The sequence below is a fragment of the Natrix helvetica genome, assembly GCF_964273705.1.
Source record: "Natrix helvetica genome assembly, chromosome: 10".
In the NCBI taxonomy this organism is placed as follows: Eukaryota; Metazoa; Chordata; class Lepidosauria; order Squamata; family Natricidae; genus Natrix; species Natrix helvetica.
The window spans coordinates 9,456,972-9,476,098 of record NC_138561.1 but is presented as its reverse complement, the minus strand read 5'-3'; the positions used below and the strand labels follow the sequence as shown (position 1 = coordinate 9,476,098).

Genomic DNA, 19,127 nt, shown 5'->3' with positions numbered 1-19,127 from the left:
TTGTCAACTTTCTAGTTTTGAGCTCAAATCTATTACTATTCAGACAAATGTCCATAGAATTGCAACTTTTTTAAAAAAAAGAACATGTCCTTTAGGCTTATTCTGTACCGGTGTCCTCTTCAGATTGCACCTGAAAATTGCATTTAAAAAAAAAAAAAAGAAATGGCAGAACTTGAGATTGTGTCTTCTTGTAAAGGTAAAGATAAAGGTTCACCTCCCACATACGTGCTAGTCGTTTCCAACTCTAGGGGGCGGGGCTTGTCTCAGTTTCAAAGCCGAAGAGCCAGCGCTGTCCAAAGACGTCTCTGTGGTCATATGGCAAGCATGACTAAATGCCAAAGGCACAGGGAACGCTGTTACCTTCCCACCAAAGGTAGCTCCTATTTTTCTACTTGCATTTTTTATGTGCTTTCGAACTGCTAGATTGGCAGAAGCTGGGACAAGTAATGGGAGCTCACTCCGTTACGCGGCGCTAGGGATTCAAACTACTGAACCTTCTGACTGACAAGCTCAGCGTCTTAGCCACTGAGCCACCGCGTCCCAGCATGTGAGTGTCACCGTGCCTCTTCTTTTAGGAAGTTACATATTATTGATTCATGAGGCATTTGACCTGCCTTACAAAAGAGAGAACTCGGGCTTACCTGTCTTCCTAATGCTGATTGTTTGTGCTTCCTGACCAAGGATTTAAGAGACGTATAACAGAATAATTAATGAGTGGAACGACTTGCCTCCAGAGGTTGTGGGTACTCCAACACTGGAAGTTTTTAAGAAGGGACTGGGCAGCCAATTGTCTGAAATGGTATAGGGCTGTGATGGCAAATCTATGGCACACGTGCCGGAGGTGGCACCCAGAGCCTTCTCTGTGGGCATGTGTGCCATCGCCAGCTGCCCCTCATGTGTGCCGGCCAGCTGGTCTTCACGGCCTGAAAGTGGCCCAATAAATGCCATTTTCTGGGGTTGTTTTGGGTCTTTTCAGGGCTGTTTCAAGGCTGTTTTGGGGCCATTTTCCAGGCCCAAAAATGTTCTGAAAATGGCCTGAAAAACGACCAAAAAACAAGCATGCATGCACGCACCGGCCAGCTGGTCTTTGGGTTTCCGGTGCACTCACATGAACGCATGTTCCGATTTGGGCACTCGGTGCCAAAATGTTTTGCCATCACTGGTAATAGGGTTTCCTACCTGAGCAAGCAGTTGGACTGGAAGATCTCCAAGGTCCCTTCCAACTCTGTCATTCTGTCTGCTGTGGCTTATTTAAAGAAGAGCTATAATGTCAGAATCGTTGTTGGTTCCATAGGATGATGTTCACCATGATACCATTACTTTGCCCCTTTTCTTCTTCATTTATGGCATTTTAATAACCTAACCATCTTTTGTTGGGGTTGTTGTTCCTACCTCTTCTTCTCTACCTCTTCTTCTTTTTCGGGTTGGACTTAGGGCTAGTCAGAAAATATTTCCCATCACTTTCCATTTTTAATTAGAGAAGACAACCATTTGAACTTTCCCCATGTCTACTATAGCTACAGTAACTATATACCCTTCATTATCAAGGGCACTCCTTTATTCCAGGAAACTTTAAAAAAAAACACTTTGTCCTTTATTTTGATCATTTCACTTTTAAGTGCCCAAAAGGTGCCACTTTGTGCACAGTATTTCCAATTCGTGTGAACAATTGAATTGCATTTAAAAAAATAAATAAATTTACATACATAGTTTGATTTTAGAAATATTTATTAGAGTATGCATTGATGGAGGTTTTTTTCTTGCTTTTGCTCTTGAATTTTCCTCTGTAAAAAAAAAAAGTTATAATCAAATCTTTTTTCTTCTTCTATTCTTCTGAACCTCTTTCAGATTTATCCTTTATTTTTTCTAAGAAAACAAGGTCACTCTACGCTACTAATCTAACTTCATCTAGACACCCCTCCCCACAATAGTTTTGGTTAGCTTAAACTAAACTAAGAATTTTTTGGCATGTGAGAAAAACAAAATCTTGTTTTATAAAATACTAGCTGGATACCTGTGCTTTGCCACAAAACTATGTGATCGGGCTATGCAGAGAAATTCAGTTCACAATCCATTGGCTCAGTGGTGGTCGGTGATTGAAACACATAAAGGAATATTGCTCCCACTGCCTTGAGTCTGGAAGCAGTTCCATAGGTGGAAGGCGTAGACATTTTGGTGACATTTAGTACTGTAAGGAGCCCCAGACCGCTCCAGAGTGAAGGAGTGGAATGTTTGCCAGTTTGAACTGAGGAAATGGAATGTGAGACAACTGGCAGTTGGAACAGAGTTCTTTTCGGGTGGGGAGGGGGAGTAGAACTCCTTAGCATCAGAGCATGTTAATTACTGTATAAGAAATATTAATGATCTGATGGTCATTTCGAAAAATCTTTTCTTAGTGAGCCCCTAGAAGCCAAGAGGAACATATGTGCCAAATTTCAAGTTTGTAGGCTTTACGTTTCTGGACATTTTGTGATGAATGAGTTGTACTTCGCTTTTATATACATAGATTCCAATAAGCAATGGCATGTTCACTTTTCTCTGTTTCTTAAGAGTGAGCACTGAAACCCATGCTCTTATAACATATAGCTATTTCTATTGGTTTTGCCTTAGTATTATATCTTGATTTTAATAACAGTTTTGTTTCTCTCAGAATGTGAGAGGGTGCCAACCAGTGCTACAACTGGAGTTGTGTAATGAAGATAAAGTGACTATAATCATGACCTTTCTCTCCCTTTGCTATACAGTGTCCTTCTCTTTAACTGAACACCTTTTCAAATGAACATATTCTGAACTCTTGAACTGCTTATTCTTCTCACCGAGCGTATTGCTCAATCTACACTTCATCATAATGTGTCACTAAAGACTGTATGTTTTCTTGTATTTGATGTCTAGGTGAGCGGGTTGTTTTTATTTATTTATTTTTTGGTCGACGGCCGGGACTTCACTAGAATCAGAAATTGGACTGTTCAGGGATTACATTCGTTCAAACTTATTTATACCAGCCAGGTAGTCTTACAGCTATAAATTTAACGCATTTCTTAAAAGAATTTTCATAGGAGTAAAATGACTTTTAAATATATCTCATGAAACTCAGTTGTAATTGAGCCAAGTCTAGAAGATCAGTTGATAAGTCATCTGCTCGTAGCTGATGGACCTTACATTTCTTTTCTTTTTTGTTTCAAATGTTTTATATTCTATTAAAAGGCTTGACAAAATTATAAACATGATAGACTACAGGAGACTATACTGCTCTTGTCAAACTGGAGCATGGAATGGAAAATAAGTATTTAACTGTGCTTACTGCTGGTAAATTCAGAATGAGATCATCTCAAGCAAAACATATGTTAGCTTGATTAGTTACTAGTTTTAAATTTGGCCTCATTCTCAGCTCTAGTTATATTTTCCCTGCAAGGGTTGTCATTGGAATTACAACAATGCTTGGAGGTCTTGTGATTAGATTGCAATTCCTTCCGTGCTTCTTTTTATTGTCCTCGAAATATCAGTGGTAATGTTGACAAGCAGCTGCATCTGCAGCCTTGAATAGATCCCCAAATACTCTCATTTAAAGTTTCAAAATAAACTAGATTACTTGGTTCATTTAGACTCAAACTTGAATCCATCTAATGAAAAATATAGTTTCTGGAGGCTTCTGAAGAAAGCCTACAATATTACGATGTGATCCTTATAAAATTTTACAAGCCGTTCTCCTTGCCACAAGCTCCTTTGGTGATGTCAATAATTAACTTGGAAACCCTGGACTAATGCTGAGTGAGCTTTGTTTGAGTTCTTAGCATCTGAGCTTAGTCTGTAATTAATCCAGAAATTCAAAGTTATCTAATATTTTTTCTATGGGCTCACTAGTTCTGAATGTTTCAAGATGACAGAATTTGTAGCAGAGTTTCCCCCCCCCCCCCAAGCTAAAACCCAGGGACTCTCAGCATCTCTGCCCTTTTTCTTTTTCAAGATCTTCAAGGCAAGTGATTCCCTTTTTCCCCAGGACCTCAAACCACCATCCTGTCCACCATCCATAAACCTTCTTTCCAAGCAACTTCCATGAATCCAGTGTCTTTTCCCCCACTTGGAACTGAACCCAGATGGACATTTCTTCCAACAACAGCTAAAGTGTTGAATGCTGTATTTATTCTGAGCATATAATATTATTGTAGATTTATCCAAAAGATGGGACATTAAACTATCGTCCTCTGCCCAAACTTGCACTTGGGAGGGCGCAAGGGTCCAAAGGACTCTTTTGCATGGTATACAATGCAAAATGCAGGCACCATTGGCTTTTAAATTTTAAGATTTCATTGTCTTCAAGTACATCAAAAACTCTCTTCTGCCTTTCCTTTTTTCAAACTGGCCCGTGGTGCTGAGTTCTCATTATGCTGAACACACCTTTACTTCATGCACTGGACTGTTACGGAACTCTGCATACGTATTACGTAAAAAAAAAAGAATACCGTTGGAGTTTTCTCAGAGTTTACTGAAGAGCAGACTAATATCACTTGGAGGCACAGCAGAGAATTCATTACCCAGCAAATTCACCTTTCCTCCCGTTCGGGTGGGGTGTGCTGGGGAGTCTGTGTGGCTGTAGCTATTTCAGGTTGAGAAGCCATTTAGATCTCAGGTGACAGGAGATTGGAAATTACTTTGAATGCTTGTTTAAAAGACCATGGGCACTGTAGCATTTAACTCTCGGTGTGCAGCTTGACATTCAAGAGATCCTTTCCTTTAATATGTAACTATTTCCCTTGTTTCAACCCAGAGAAAGGAAGAGTAGGCAGCAACACTACTGATGTATAAGTTTCACTCTTAGCAACATAAATGCTGGGCTCAACTTGAGGGTTACCCCTACTTTGACCCAGGCACAAACCACCAGTTTGGGAAGATTCCTGCGAAAAAGGCATTAAGCAATAAAGTCACCAATTGAACACTTGAACATTCAATGATTTTAAGAAGAGATTGAATAACCATTTGCCTGAAATGGTATAGGGTTTCCTGCCTAAACGGGGTTGGACTAGAAGACCTCCAAGGTCCCTTTCAACTCTGCTATTCTGTTCTATTCTATTCTATTCTAAGATCCAGCGTTGTCCAAAGACATCTCCATGGACACGTGGCCAGCATGACTTCCTATTCTGTTATTCTATTCTATTCTATTCTATTCTATTCTATTCTATTCTATTCTACTCTACTCTACTCTACTCTATTCTATTCTTCATTTCAATATTCTATTCTATTCTCATTCTATTCTATTCCCATTCCATTTCATTCTATTCTCATTCCATTAATCTAATCTATTCTATTCTATTCCCCTTTCCATTCCCATCTTCTATTCTATTCTATTCTTGCCTCAAAGGTGCTTTTTCAAAAGATAAGTGGACTGTTTTTTCCTTGAGGAAGAAATCCCCCCCCCATCATCTTGAGAGAACGGATGAAGCTTCTTAGATGAGAAGTGAAATGTCTTTTTCTTCCTTAAACAAAAAACAGTCCAGTCACTCTTTGAAAAAACATATTTGAGACAGTGGTTAGGATGCTCTACTAAGGTTCAAGTCCATTGTCCACCATGGAAAGTCACCTCTGAATGACTTTGGGTGAGTCCTTCTCTCTGAGCTGAACTATCTCACACAATTGGGTAGCCCCCTCCCCCCCAGGGATAAAATGCAGAGAGATTCTTGCATCGAGCTCATAAAAAGGAGGCAGGGCATACATCAAAATTTAAAAAATGGGAGTAACCTGCCTGAAATTCTGTGAAGTCAAAATTTTAAGTTTTCCAGCATCCCAACTTAACTTCCTGTTTTTGACAGAATGTCCTTGAGGCAACAACTGCATCTCTGCCTAATTAACCTATTTTGCAAGGTTGCTGTGAAGATAAACTCTCTCTGTGTGTGTGTGTCTACACCTGGGACTCTGAATTCTGTGGAGGCAAGGACAGAATGGTGTGATCCGAGGGAAAGCTTGCTGGAGAGATAAATCCTACTTCCTAAATCTTGGCACTTCATAAATTTAAAAATCGTCTTTATGTTTGTGTGTGCATGTGTAAGGGAAAGCAGCAGCTGGCAAGTCACTCCTTGTCACTTTATGTTGATAAAACTCTATAAGTGCTGCTTTTGTTTAAGGGTGTATTAATTTAACTTCAGTTGTATGGAAAGGTAACAGTTTCCCAGGATTTAAACTAACAACTTTCCATTGTAAAGCCTAATATGATTGATTGTCTCCATCTGTTTCTCTAAAAAACCTCCTCCCTCTCTCTCTCTCTCTCTCTCTCTCTCTCTCTCTCTCTCTCTCTCTCTCTCTCTCTCTCTCTCTCTCTCTCTCTCTCTCTCTCTCTCTCAATCCAGCATCTGCATTTTATTTTCCACCTGAATCATATTCTGGGCAACCCCCCCTCCAAACAATTCCAGAGATGAGTTTACAGTCAGAAGTACCCTTCTATTTCTAAATCAATGTTGTTTGTAATTGTAATCAATTCCATGGCCAGTTTTCACTATTTATACCATGCATAAAAATTAATCTTTCTGTTTGCATTTTGTGTTGTTTGCTAATGGTAGTAGTGACAATCTTGTTCGTCTGTTGGGAGCGAGTAGCATACTTCGCTGTTTAACTATTTCAGTAGAGTAAACATAGGCTTGCGTGAACTTGGAAATATATGCTCCTACTCAAGAGCGTACCAAATCTTTAATGAAAGTGTACAGCAATCGGATCTGGCAATCAGATTTAGCAATCATAGCCTTTTCATCTTAGCGCTATTTGTTTCTAATTGTACATGAATATAAAAAGCGAGAACATATTTACAAATAAAAAACAAAGAGTTTGGAAGGTAAACGTCAATGAAGTTGATAAGGATGATATTTACAGAAACAAGGAATCTGGATAACACCGTCTTTGAGTCACTACTTCTCCAGTTAATACCATTTTTACACAATCCACTTATTATGATTTGCCAGAACATGTTTGCAAAACTTCTGCTGCAAAATTATATACTGTTACATTGGGGAGAACCAAAATCTCCATTTCTTGAACTGTTGAAAGTTGACAGATAAAGGGGAATTAAAAAAAGCTGAATTATGGCTTCCTTGAACAAATCTTTTTGCGCCGTGATAGTTTTATAAAACTAAGGCATTTGAAGACAATACCCTGCTTGGTTTCTTCCTTCTCAGTCTGGCCCATTAACTGACCTATCCATAAATGTATGGGATAAACTGCAGTATATTCGAAGTTGAAGGAGAAACAAGATTCTCCCTTGGTGGAGCACAGAGGTGATGCGAATCTGATACTCCAGTTATAAACTGCTGAGCCAAGCTACAATTTCATCTTCCTGGCTAGTTGGAAAAAAAAAGAGGAGATGATCAATGGAAGAAGAGGAAGTAGAAGAAGCTATTTTAACTACCACTGACTTTGTGATATTGGCTTTTCTCGCAGTACGCAGTGCAAACCTATTTCTTAATATAATTTATATAGGTTAAGAATCGTGATTCCAGGAACTTTGAGGAGGAAAATATGTTGACCCAAAGTGGTGGAGGGTTAAAGGCATTCTTTTCTCCACTTCTTCAGTACTAGTCCGCTGCTGGAAATACATAGGTCTCAAACCATAGGATATGTCAACCAGAGGTGGGTGGCGCATAATTTAACGACCAGTTCGCCTAGAAAATGTGAGCACATGTGCGCAGGAGTGCTTCGCTCACGCATGCAGCTTCCGCTTCAAACACACGGCAATTTTATGCATGTGCCTTCCAGCATACCTTCTCAGGCAGCCGCAGTGAGTAGAGCAGGCGAAGTGCAGAAATCAGCTGGGCTGAGATATACAGGACCAAGTACCGCTGGGGCAGGGGGGGGGGGAGCTGGTGGTCGGAACTACTGGTTCGCCTGAACCGGTCCGAACCAGCAGCACCTAAATTTCCACCAGAATTAAAAGGAAATTTTAGAATTTAAGAATAATTGTTTCTTAAATAGAGTTGAAGAAGAACTCAGAGCATACTTCTTTATACCAATTCTTCCAAGGACATTTTTATCTTTATTATTGTGTTAGGATTACTGGAAGTTTATTTTCTTTTTTAGCAGGCCACCATTAAGGGGCTAAGGAGCATGTGGATTTTCTAAAAGAGCAAATAAGCATGCTTATGCGTGTGATGAAAAATAGCCATGTTTGAATGCACACATTTTCAAGTGAGCATTGTAGAATGCCGTTTATTATCAATAGGAAGAACTATTTATACGTATCTGTTATTCTATTTCTGATGTGATTTAACCAAAGAGCTTCCCCCACACCTCTACCCCTTTCTAAACCCATAAGAGAGAATACAAGGGGTGCACCATTCTTTAACATGAAAGCATAAGGCTTATTGATCATATAGATTTCTGCCAGAAAGTCTAAACACGCTAAATTCTCTAGGCTTGATATTTTCAAACAATGGATATTTGGACGTTCAGCAACAATTCAACATGGGGTCCCATGTCTTTTATCTTTCTGAGCCTCTTCCATTTATATGAACACAGTTGTTCTCAAGTTGTTTGCTACAAAATGCTAAATCATCACTTAGTTTTCTCTCCCTCCCCTTCCTAAAGTTGAGTGATAAATTTAGAATTTGCCTCCTTTCAATTCATCATTTTCTTTCAACCCAGGAAAGTTTCTCTTAGCGCTTTAGACCGGAGATATATAAAAAAGGCACAGTAGACTGCACACCTTCATTTTATTTTGGACATTGTAATAAAGTTTTGATTTACTCATTTTACGGGCACGTTCAGCATGAGATAGCCTAGTTCAGAATGTAATCTTGAGTTTTAAATAAGTAAATTTAATAGTGGCACCACAAAATACCTCGATGTTCTATTAAAAGTTGTGTTTTACTTTTTGAATTGTGGGATCCAAATTATTTATGGTGTGAACGGTATGCTGGTTAAAAAAAGAAAAACACCTTTGCTTTTACTGTAAAATGCAAATGATTCAAATGTTTTAATGACAGGTGTTCTCAGTGTTAATCAAGAATATTAGCAGTAAATGGTAAAATGTAAAACTGTTAGGGCTGTGAAGTCATCCTCAAAATGAATTTTGGAGGTTATGGCAGCAGAATCAGACAGTGAGGAGGTTGGGGAGGAACAGGGGCCAGTCCTGGGGGCTGAGGAAAGCTCTGAAGAGGGCTGTGTGTCGGAGGCAAAGAGGGAGCTAGACAGCAGTGAGGCAGAGGAACAGCTGGAGCCTGTTCCCAGTGTACACACGCGCAGAGCTGCCAGAAGACAAGAACAACTAAGAAAGCAGGGTCGACTTAGGAATAAAGACACACTTTGGAGGTGATTGGCCCCTCCCATAGGAAACAAAAGAGGAGCAAACGGGGAGTGGGCTTTTGCAGGAAACAGTTTGTTCCTTCGGTCATTTCAAGAGAGGAAAGTTCTGTTTGGGACTATAAGAGACTCTGTGCCAAGTTTTGCCTTGCCTTGTGTTTGGAAACTAGTTATCTGGCAGCTCTCCAAGCGAGATAAGGTTCGTGTGGATAAACATTCCTCTGAAAGACTGTTTGCCAAGGCTTGCTGACTGTGAATGAAAGGAATTCACAGTTGTGTAAATAAAGGCGGCTTTGCTGGGTCCAAGACTCAGCTTCATGCTTTTTAAGGAAGCCTAGGTCAGAACAATGAGGATGTGAATTCAGTATCCCACAAACGCATGGATCTGAGGAACTGTCTCTCCCTGATGGGAAAAGTCCACCCCATTCATGCCAGATGTCTGCTACAGATTCCATCTGCTAAAGAACTGAAGCTGGGGTTAAGGAGAAGGGCCTTTTCTGCTATGGCCCCATTCTGCCACTGGAGATGAGAGCTGCCTTCCTTCTCCCTTTGGTCTTCTGGAAGGGTATTAATGCCTGGCTTTGCCAACCTACCTGAGGTTCCAAGTGAGACTGTCATCACTGACAGTTGTGATTGATGGAGTGAGAAGACCTTATTCCTACCCCATACAGCTCTAGTGTTCTGATCTAGGCTTCCCAAAAGCATGAAGCAAACTCCTTGTCCCAACAAAAAACCCTTTTATTAATTTACTGTGAATTCTTCTCATTCACATCCAGCAAAGCCTTTCAAGGGAGGATTTACAGTCACAGACCTTATCTGGTTTGGAGAACTGACAGACTGATATCTGCAAAACATGGCAAGGAGTCTCTGAGAGTCACGAGCCAATGAAGCGAACTAATTGTCTCCTGCAAACTCCCCTCCCCTCTTCCCCCTCTTTTATTTCCTCTGGGAGGAGCCATTCATCATCCACCTGTGGCCTTGCTCCCAAGTTGACCTCTGCTCTTTAGCTGTTCCCTTCGTCTGGCCATTTTGTGCATGTGCACACTGGGAACAGGCTCCAGCTGTTTGTCTGCTTCACTGAAGTCTGCCTCTGAAGGAGCTGATAACTGGCATATGGCTCTGACTCCCCTCTCTGCCTCCAACACAGAGCCCTCATCAGAGCCTTCCCCAGACTCCAGGACTGGCCCATGTTCCTCCCCAGCCTTCTCACTCTCTGAATCTGCTACCAGCTCCGCCGGCACGCCACACCACCTAGTTCATTCATTCATACTTGCAAGATTCTTTTACTTTAACCTTTTAATAAATTTAATATTAGGATTCATGACTTTAGTTTCATGATCTGGACTACTTCAAATCAATGTTGCAAGTCTGAAAATGCCTCCCCCCCCTCCCTCTCTTTCTCGTCACGAGGACCAGATGGGTATCAAATCTAAGAAACTTTCTCAAGTTACATTTCAGCCCTGGACTCAGATTTCTTTCATCTAACTGCTGTCTCGATTGTGGCTCTTCCCCCTGTTCCTCAAGGTTATTCCTACTTCACGTTACTGTATAGTTTGGCTCCAGGGAGTGGTCAGAAACATTCTCCAGACACATCATGATTTATGGTTTGGATTTTCTTGGTGTTTTTCAGCGGAGAGGTTGCAGTCATGCCAAATGGACCAAATTTTCAATCTTACATCTGTTAAGCCATACACTGAATATAATTAACACTTGTTCTTGGAGGAGGAAATTGAATGTCCTGGTAATTCCATTCATTCACACATTTGTTCACACTCAGCTGCATGAACCGTATCACTCTTAAACAAAGCTTAATTGAACACATTGGACCAATCTTTCAGGTGTTCACTCCGTTCCAGTTTTTCAAACAGTGTTATGTGGAACAGTATGCCATGGGATACTAAGCCCCGTCCCTCAAATAATAATAGGGCAAATTTTCTAGGGTTTGGGGGGTCAACGTTTCCATGGGAAAACCCTTGGTTTAATTCTTGGGGTACTATCTAAGATGGAAATGCTTTTGGTGAAACAGTTGTAAAACAAGATAGCTGCTTCCCTTCCAAAAAGATAATTATGGCTGTTGCATAAATATAAAACTTGGCCTTTTGTCTGGCCAGTTCTTATGGGCCATCGAGAAATGCAAGTAGTGACTCAATTTCTTTCAGCTTGGTTTGCGTAGGTAAAGGTAAAGGTTCCTCTCGCACATATGTGCTAGTCATTCCCAACTCTAGGGGGCGGTGCTCATCTCCGTTTCAAAGCCGAAGAGCCAGCACTCTCCGAAGACGTCTCCGTGGTCATGTGGCCGGCATGACTAAATGCCGAAGGCGCATGGAATGCAGTTCCACCAAAGGTGGTCCCTATTTTTCTACTTGCATTTTTACATGCTTTCGAACTGCTAGGTTGGCAGAGCTGGGACAAGTAACGGGAGCTCACTCGGTTACGCGGCACTAGGGATTTTGAACCGCTGAACTGTCAATCTTTCAGCGTCTTAGCCGTCGCCTCCCACAGTTGGTTTGCATGAACAATAGTAAATGTTTGGATACGGGTTTTAATCTGAATTGGCCATTGTTTTCTATCCCTCATAAGCAGAAACCTTGACTGGGTTTATGAGCCAAAACTAAGCCAGCTACATGATCCAGTGTGTGTGTGTGTGTGTGTGTGAGTCAGCCGTAGCTTTTTAATAATCTTCTCATAGCTTCAACTTCACGTAACGATCGTCTTTCTTCTTCTACACTGGGCTGTGGCTGTTTCTAGAGAATAAGTCTGAGTAACAGAAGGACACAGAAAATCATTCTGTGTGGAATTCCTTGGAGGAACGTCCAGGATGGGACATCTTTCTTGATTGAAAACCTGTTTAGCTTTGTTTATAAATTAGTTGTCTTTTGTGGCTGTCAGGGGCTGAACAGATTCCCCCCCCTCCTCTTCAGTTTCCCTTGGGCTTCTGTGCTGTTTTTGTTGCTTTATCCTTTATTAGTTGTTTATTCCCACCTCTTAAGTCATACTGATAAGTGTTCAGAATGGGGGGAGCACAGGTGGGTTGCTGCCAGCATTGGTACCGCTTTCGCTTCGTGTGTGCGCCAGACGTGTGCTGCGCACGTGTGCTCAATTGAGTGTAAATTGTTATGCGCATGCACAGAACATGAAAGAATGATTAAAAACCAAGCCGGCAAAGACAGCGGCAACCAGGGAACTGGTTTGTGGGCATGGCCAGCCTGCTGTCCCTACCAGTTCAGCGACCCAGTCCCAATTTCCACTATTGGTTTGCCCGAACCTGTTCAAATTGGTAGCAACCCCCCTCTGGCGTAGACTCAAAGAATCAACCTGACCGGGTCTTATGTTGTGATTGCTTTGTTCCTCTTTTGAACAAGACATCCACGAGATTTCTCTTCTCTCACCCTTTGCTTCCTGTGATAGATAACTGTTTAAGCCTCATTTAAGTTTGCAGTTGTTTTATCACGATGTTTGCACGAGTTGGATTCCTGTCCCTGCAGTATAACAAGCCACTGCAGGCTGTTTTCTCTTTGGAATTGCCCTGCTGTTTAGGAAGGACAGAGAACTCCTCTAGTTGGGGAGGGGGGTTGTTTTGTGTTTCAAGAAGCAACGATAGCACAGCGCCGTGAACTAGAGGCCCAACCTATCCATGGCTATTAATCATCACCGTCCATTATTTACGGAAGGTTCCTTCATTGTTTCATAAAGGTATCTAGAGGGTCAATTAGAGACAACAGACAGGATTTTTCAAAGACACAAGAGGGTCAATTAAGCCGCCTTGTAATTTTCTGCTTTAACAGCAAATGCCAGCCTATCATGCAACAGATCTAGTGAAATTTAGAAATAAACAAGATGCTTCTTTTCTTTTTTCTTTTAGTTTCAGGGATGGGGGTGGAGGAGAGAAGCAGATGTCAGTGCAGTGGTGACATATGGTTTACTGTCAAACCATGGTCAAAGAAGGAAAAAAAAAACCAAGGATGATTTTTAGCATTGCAGCCAGCAAAGTTCCTTTAAGGGTCAGGTACCTTTGGGAGATGCAAGGGGATATTGAGATGGAAGATTCTGCTTCTACTTCGGAGGTGCTTCATTTATCTAGGAATCCTGCTTGCCCACAGCAGCCCCTTCTACACATGGTCTGACCAACAATTCAATCTCTCAAGCACTTTTAGGGTGCAACTTCCATTTATTTTCACCCAGGACGATTAGGTTCAGTAGTACTTTGAATGCAGCACGCAGTAATAGCAGTTACGAGATTATCTTTAAAACAATCAAAGGCAACTAAAGTCAGTTCAGGGCCGTTTTGCAAGAAGAAAGTCAAGAGGTTTCAATCTTTGGCATCCTCAAGAAGACTCAAACCTCAGGTTTTTTTAAAGAACACTTTTTGCTGTGTAGTAGAACCATAAATTAATCAAGGAGAGAAGCAATTTAGATGAAGGAGAAATTTCCTGACAGTGAGACCTTCCGGGAGGCCTCTTTTCCCCCTTCCCGAGCCTCCGCATGAGCCCTGCATTTACCTCGCATCCAAAACAGGCCTCATGGAGACTCCTGGGAGGGGCGTGGTGGGGTGGCATGGGTGGGGCATGGTGGGCGAGGCCAGCCAGGGCTGGGATTTGGAGGTTCTCTGAACCGGCCATAACGTTTGCTCTGGATTCTCCCGAACCCGGGCGAATCTCTAGCAGCCCACCCCTTCTTTTAACTAAGGGGAAACCCGAGGGGGCTTTAGAGTCGGGTTTCCCCAGATGTGCCAATAAGACCTGCATAATAAATCTTCGCTTAGAGGAACACGTCAGCCTCGGAGTTCTGATTTTGTTGGGAAGGGTTACTTGGAACTCTGGCATTGATTTTATCCCACAACTTCCGCATTGTGTGTTTTTAATCGGGGTCCTGAGTCTAAAAACCACCAGACAAATTTGTGCACTGCATTATCCTTGTTTTCTGGGGCCTCTTGTGTGTAGTCAGAATAGCATCGGGGGTGTGTGTGTTCAACTCTCCATCTGCCCATCGCCTTTACAACGCAAGGCAGGGGCCTTGACATAAACTGTAAAATGAGCTATGCTTTCCAAATGTAGATCAGCACTTTCCATTTCATCCCGTTATTCGTTTGTTCTGGTTGGGGGGGGTGGTGGTGGAGAGACCTGCTTTAAACAGGCATAAAATACCTTTCCTGGTATGAAAATTGCCCCGCAGGTGTGCATTATTATCCTATTATGTCTCTTCAATACGTATTTTAAATTTCCGCCGGCCTCTATCTCTCGGTGGCTGCTCTGTTTCTTTAGACAAGCCCAGAGGGGGGGGGGGAGAGAATTCAACAGGATTTCCTTAAAAAGAAGGCTTGTACAACCTGCACTTTTAATTCTTTAACGGAACGTAACATATTACGTGCCAAAGTTTTATTTTTCTATCAGCTTGAAAGCACACACACGGGTTTTTCCATACAAATTGGACTTTAAAGTTTTAAGTGTTCTTAAAAACATCTCTTGCACAAAGCTTCTCTCGCAGCGGACATCAGTGGTTTGATCCTTATTGCCCTTTGAAGCACCTTATTTTCTCTACTGGTTTGGCAGAGGCTTCTAACTAATTATTTAAGTCCGCCCTCCGCTCTCCATTGCTGCCTTGCAAGTTGCTGAGTCTCCTAAGAGAGTTGTGTGTGCATCCCGGAGAACCAAAGTCGGCTGCTTGGGTGTGAAATTATAGCAGCCATGGACAGAGAAGTCTCCAGCACATTCATCTTACTGACCACAAACATTGGGAAACAATATTAATTCCAATTCTCGGTTCTTTTTCAATTTGTCTTTCATGCCAGACGATGCGTAATGGAAGCGCTTCTAGACTGCCATATCTTTTATATCTTTACATTACGGTGTCTTCTTCAGTTATTTTCTGAAGCTTCGGTGGTAGGAAATAACAATTTGGAAGTAACTTTTGAAACGGAATCCAAAGAGATTTACGGGGATTCTTTCTGGACTGTAAATGATCCCTCCCTTACAAGGGAAATTGCTTTATGGAAGGTCAAAAGATTCCTTGGCCAAGCCTTTTATCATCTCCAATGACCTGGCTGCAGCCCTTGAGATCTCTATTATATATCCGGCTTCCCTCATTTTTCAGGAACAGTTCTATAGCTAACCTGTCTCTCCGTAAATTACTGAATTGTATACTCCATCCCCAATTTTTGTTTCGGAAGACACCTTGTTAAAACTTTAAAGCTTCACGTTTTATTCTTCAGGCTTCTCAACTCTTTCTCTGCATTTCTCAAAAGTTATATTTTGGGAAGTTTTTTCCGTGGCATTCATTATTGTTTTGTCTCATCACAGTGTTTGTTCTTCTTCACATCTGTCACATTATAGATACTGATGCTACTGAAGTGTATTTTGGATTGCTGGTGGGTATTATACATTAGCACAAGCTTATTTTTCTGTCTCCCTAAGATCTTACAGCAATGAAATATTTGTACCTTTAACAAAAAAAATGGATTGAAAGTGGAATATGTGTGGTAATTTGTGTTTTGATCTCTATTATAACAGGCTACAGCAGTGATGCAGAGCAGAAAAGTAACCTTTTCCAGAGTGAGGGTGCAAAGCGTGAATGTGCATGTGCAAATGTTCGCATGTGCGCCTGAACCCCCAAAATGCAATGTGCATGCATCCCATGTGCATATTCCCTGCTCCCACACATGCCCCCATGCCCCCCCACACCTCCTCCCCTTGTGCATACATGTGCAGCTCCCCTGCATGCCCCCTGCACATGCATGGCGGAGCTGAACTGGGGCAGCTGCTCACATGCCATCAGAGAAGGTGCTGTGTGCCACCTCTGGCACGCGTGCCACCTCTGGCACGCGTGCCATAGGTTCGTCATCACGGGGCTAGAGTCCGTTTGGTGTAATGGTGAAGGTATCATATTAGATACTAGGAGACGATGGGCTTGTGTTAGGCAAACACCTAGCAGGGTGACCTTGGACCATTCATTTTCTCTCAGCCCTAGAAGGAGGAAATGGCAACCAATTCTGCCAAGGAAAAACAGCATGGACTTATCCAGATAATTGTACATGACTAAACAGAAGAAGAATAAATAATGGGATGGAGAGAGAAACAAAGGTAGCATCCAAAATTGGTCATTTGGTATCAGCACCCTTTCTTAAGCGACTTCAGGATCTCCTCCAATCCTGCAAAAAAGTCTAAGGTTCCAGGTGGTCCATGGCAAATGCTATCCAACTCTGGCATGATCCACAAATGACTGTAAACTAATTTATTTTAAAAAAAGTTTATTTATATGTTTTCAGTTTACATGCATAAGCGCTTTGTGAGCAGCGTTTCGTCTGGATCCATTTGCTTACATAATAGTACTTTCCCCGCTCTTAATTTCTACCTCTATATCCAACCATTTGTAGAACAGTTCTGAAAATACTATGCATCTTCTTTTTCTTTTATCTTTAACGTAAATCTGCCCATTTCTGCACAATCTAATAATTAATACTTTAATGTCCTATTGTAGCTATTGTAGTAGGAGATCTCTAGTAGCCTGTGGGTAGATGCATTTACCGGTTCTCCAAACTACTCAAAATTTCTACTACTGGTTGTCCAGAACTGGCTGAAATACCACCTCTGCTGCTGGCTGATTTCAATAAGCATAGCTAAATACACTACAGATGAGTAAATTATGTGAGCAGCTATTATCTGTGGGAGAAATTCTGATTACTGTAACCAATATGGTTACAAAATTGGTGTTAAAGATTTACCTATCATTTGTCTATCTATCTGTCTATAAATCCAGACACTAAGCCCAATATTTCTGGAAGCATTTTTTGTATAATCAATGTGATTACCTGGGGAAATAAATCATAATTTTAAATTCAGATGCATTATTTTTATAAATCACTTTGGCAGTGCTTCCCTTATCTCGGCTTCTTGTGATGTAGGGGAATAACAGTCCTTATTATGCTTTGGTTTAGGTATTATGATCCTTAACCTGCACCTAAAGCTGAACAAATAATTAAAAAAATGAATTATTTATTGTACATAATGAAGCTCCTATGCATTTGCTGAGATCTACGTGCACAACAGAGCCTTCTTTATATATTCATTATTCAGGCTTATTAAATGATTTTGCGTAGCCCTATTGATGTAGAATTACTGGAAGTTGTTCAATTATTTTGCATCTTTTTATTAAATTCATAACTTTCTACATTATGAAGCAAAATCACACACAATCTGTTGCTTTTCTTCCTTGGGATACTGGATAGCATTGAGAATGCCAGTCCCATATATTTTGAATCATTTTTACTAATTAAGTCACGTCATTAAATACAACCAGATCAAAACCACAACAGATTGTGCAGATTATGCACAATCCTATTTTATAGGTATACAAGCAGTCCATAGATTAAGAACTACCTTGTGGCAAGATTAGGTAGGTAGGTAGGTACTGTGTTTCCCCGAAAATAAAATAGGGTCTTATTTTCTTTTGAGTCCCGAAATAAGTTCTTGGCTTTATTTTTGGGAGGTCTTATTATTTTTGAGGTGCAGGAGGTGGCGAGCGTGGTCACCTCATGATTGCGGCTGTGTTGCAATATTTTTAGGGAGGGCTTATTTTGGGGGGAGGGCTTATTTTAGCGTATGCGCTCAAAAGCCCAATTGGACTTATTATCTGGTGAGGTCTTATTTTCAGGGAAACAGGATAGATAGTGGAGAAGATCATTATAGAAACTTAGGCGGATAATGTGTATCATGGAAAATAAATTGTATCTTCATAAAAACTCTTTTGAAGGCCTTGGTTGCTGCAGATATGCACAAATAATTAAGAGACAAAAAGATGGATAGATGGATGGATGGATGGATGGATGGATGGATGGATGGATGGATGGATGGATGGATGGACGGACACAGACAGACCATAGAATCATAGAATTTTATATTGGCCAAGTGTGATTTGACACAAGGAATTTGTCTCCAGTGCATAAGCTCACAGTGTACATGTAAACAGTAAGTAATGGGCCATAGATCATAATAAACAACAATTGGTAAATCGTAAGAAACCAATAGGAGAAGATAGCAGGAAAGATGTGAGGATGAGAAAAGATGAGAAATAAGATAGTGGTGTGGGAAATAGATAGATAGATAGATGATAGATAGATAGATAGATAGATAGATAGATAGATAGATAGATAGATAGATAGATAGATAGATAGATGATAGATAGATAGATGATAGATAGATAGATAGATGTAGATAGATTAGATAGATAGATGATAGATGATAGATAGATAAATAGATAGATAGATAGATAGATAGATAGATAGATAGATAGATAGATAGATAGATAGATAGATAGATAGATAGATAGATAGATAGATACTGGTAGATACTGGTAGATAGATACCGATGATAGATAGATAGATAGATAGATAGATAGATAGATAGATAGATAGATAGATAGATAGATAGATGATAGATAGATAGATAGATAGATAGATAGATAGATAGATAGATACCGATAGATAGATAGATAGATAGATAGATAGATAGATAGATAGATAGATGATAGATAGATGATAGATAGATAGATAGATAGATAGATACTGGTAGATACTGGTAGATAGATACCGATGATAGATAGATAGATAGATAGATAGATAGATAGATAGATGATAGATAGATAGATAGATAGATAGATAGATAGATAGATACCGATAGATAGATAGATAGATAGATAGATAGATAGATAGATAGATGATAGATAGATGATAGATAGATAGATAGATAGATAGATAGATAGATAGATAGATAGATAGATAGATAGATACATACATACATACATACATAGGAATGACTTCCATTTCTAATCATCATCTAGCCATTCTTCTGAAAAATGTC

At 40.6% G+C, this 19,127-nt stretch overlaps 1 protein-coding gene across 2 annotated transcripts in view; it reads left to right on the top strand.

The window, feature by feature from the left end:
• WWOX (WW domain containing oxidoreductase) overlaps positions 1–19,127 on the top strand; it is a 576,016-nt gene that overhangs the window by 186,410 nt on the left and 370,479 nt on the right. Inside the window, exon 9 of one of the 2 annotated variants that reach the window (XM_081963373.1) lies at positions 6,339–6,473. The exons of the other annotated variant lie outside the window; for it this stretch is intronic. Within the exon in view, the coding sequence (XP_081819499.1) occupies positions 6,339–6,407 (69 nt within the window). The 3' untranslated portion in view covers positions 6,408–6,473. Of the gene's footprint in view, positions 1–6,338; positions 6,474–19,127 lie in introns of those variants that run through there. 2 annotated transcript variants of the gene reach the window in all.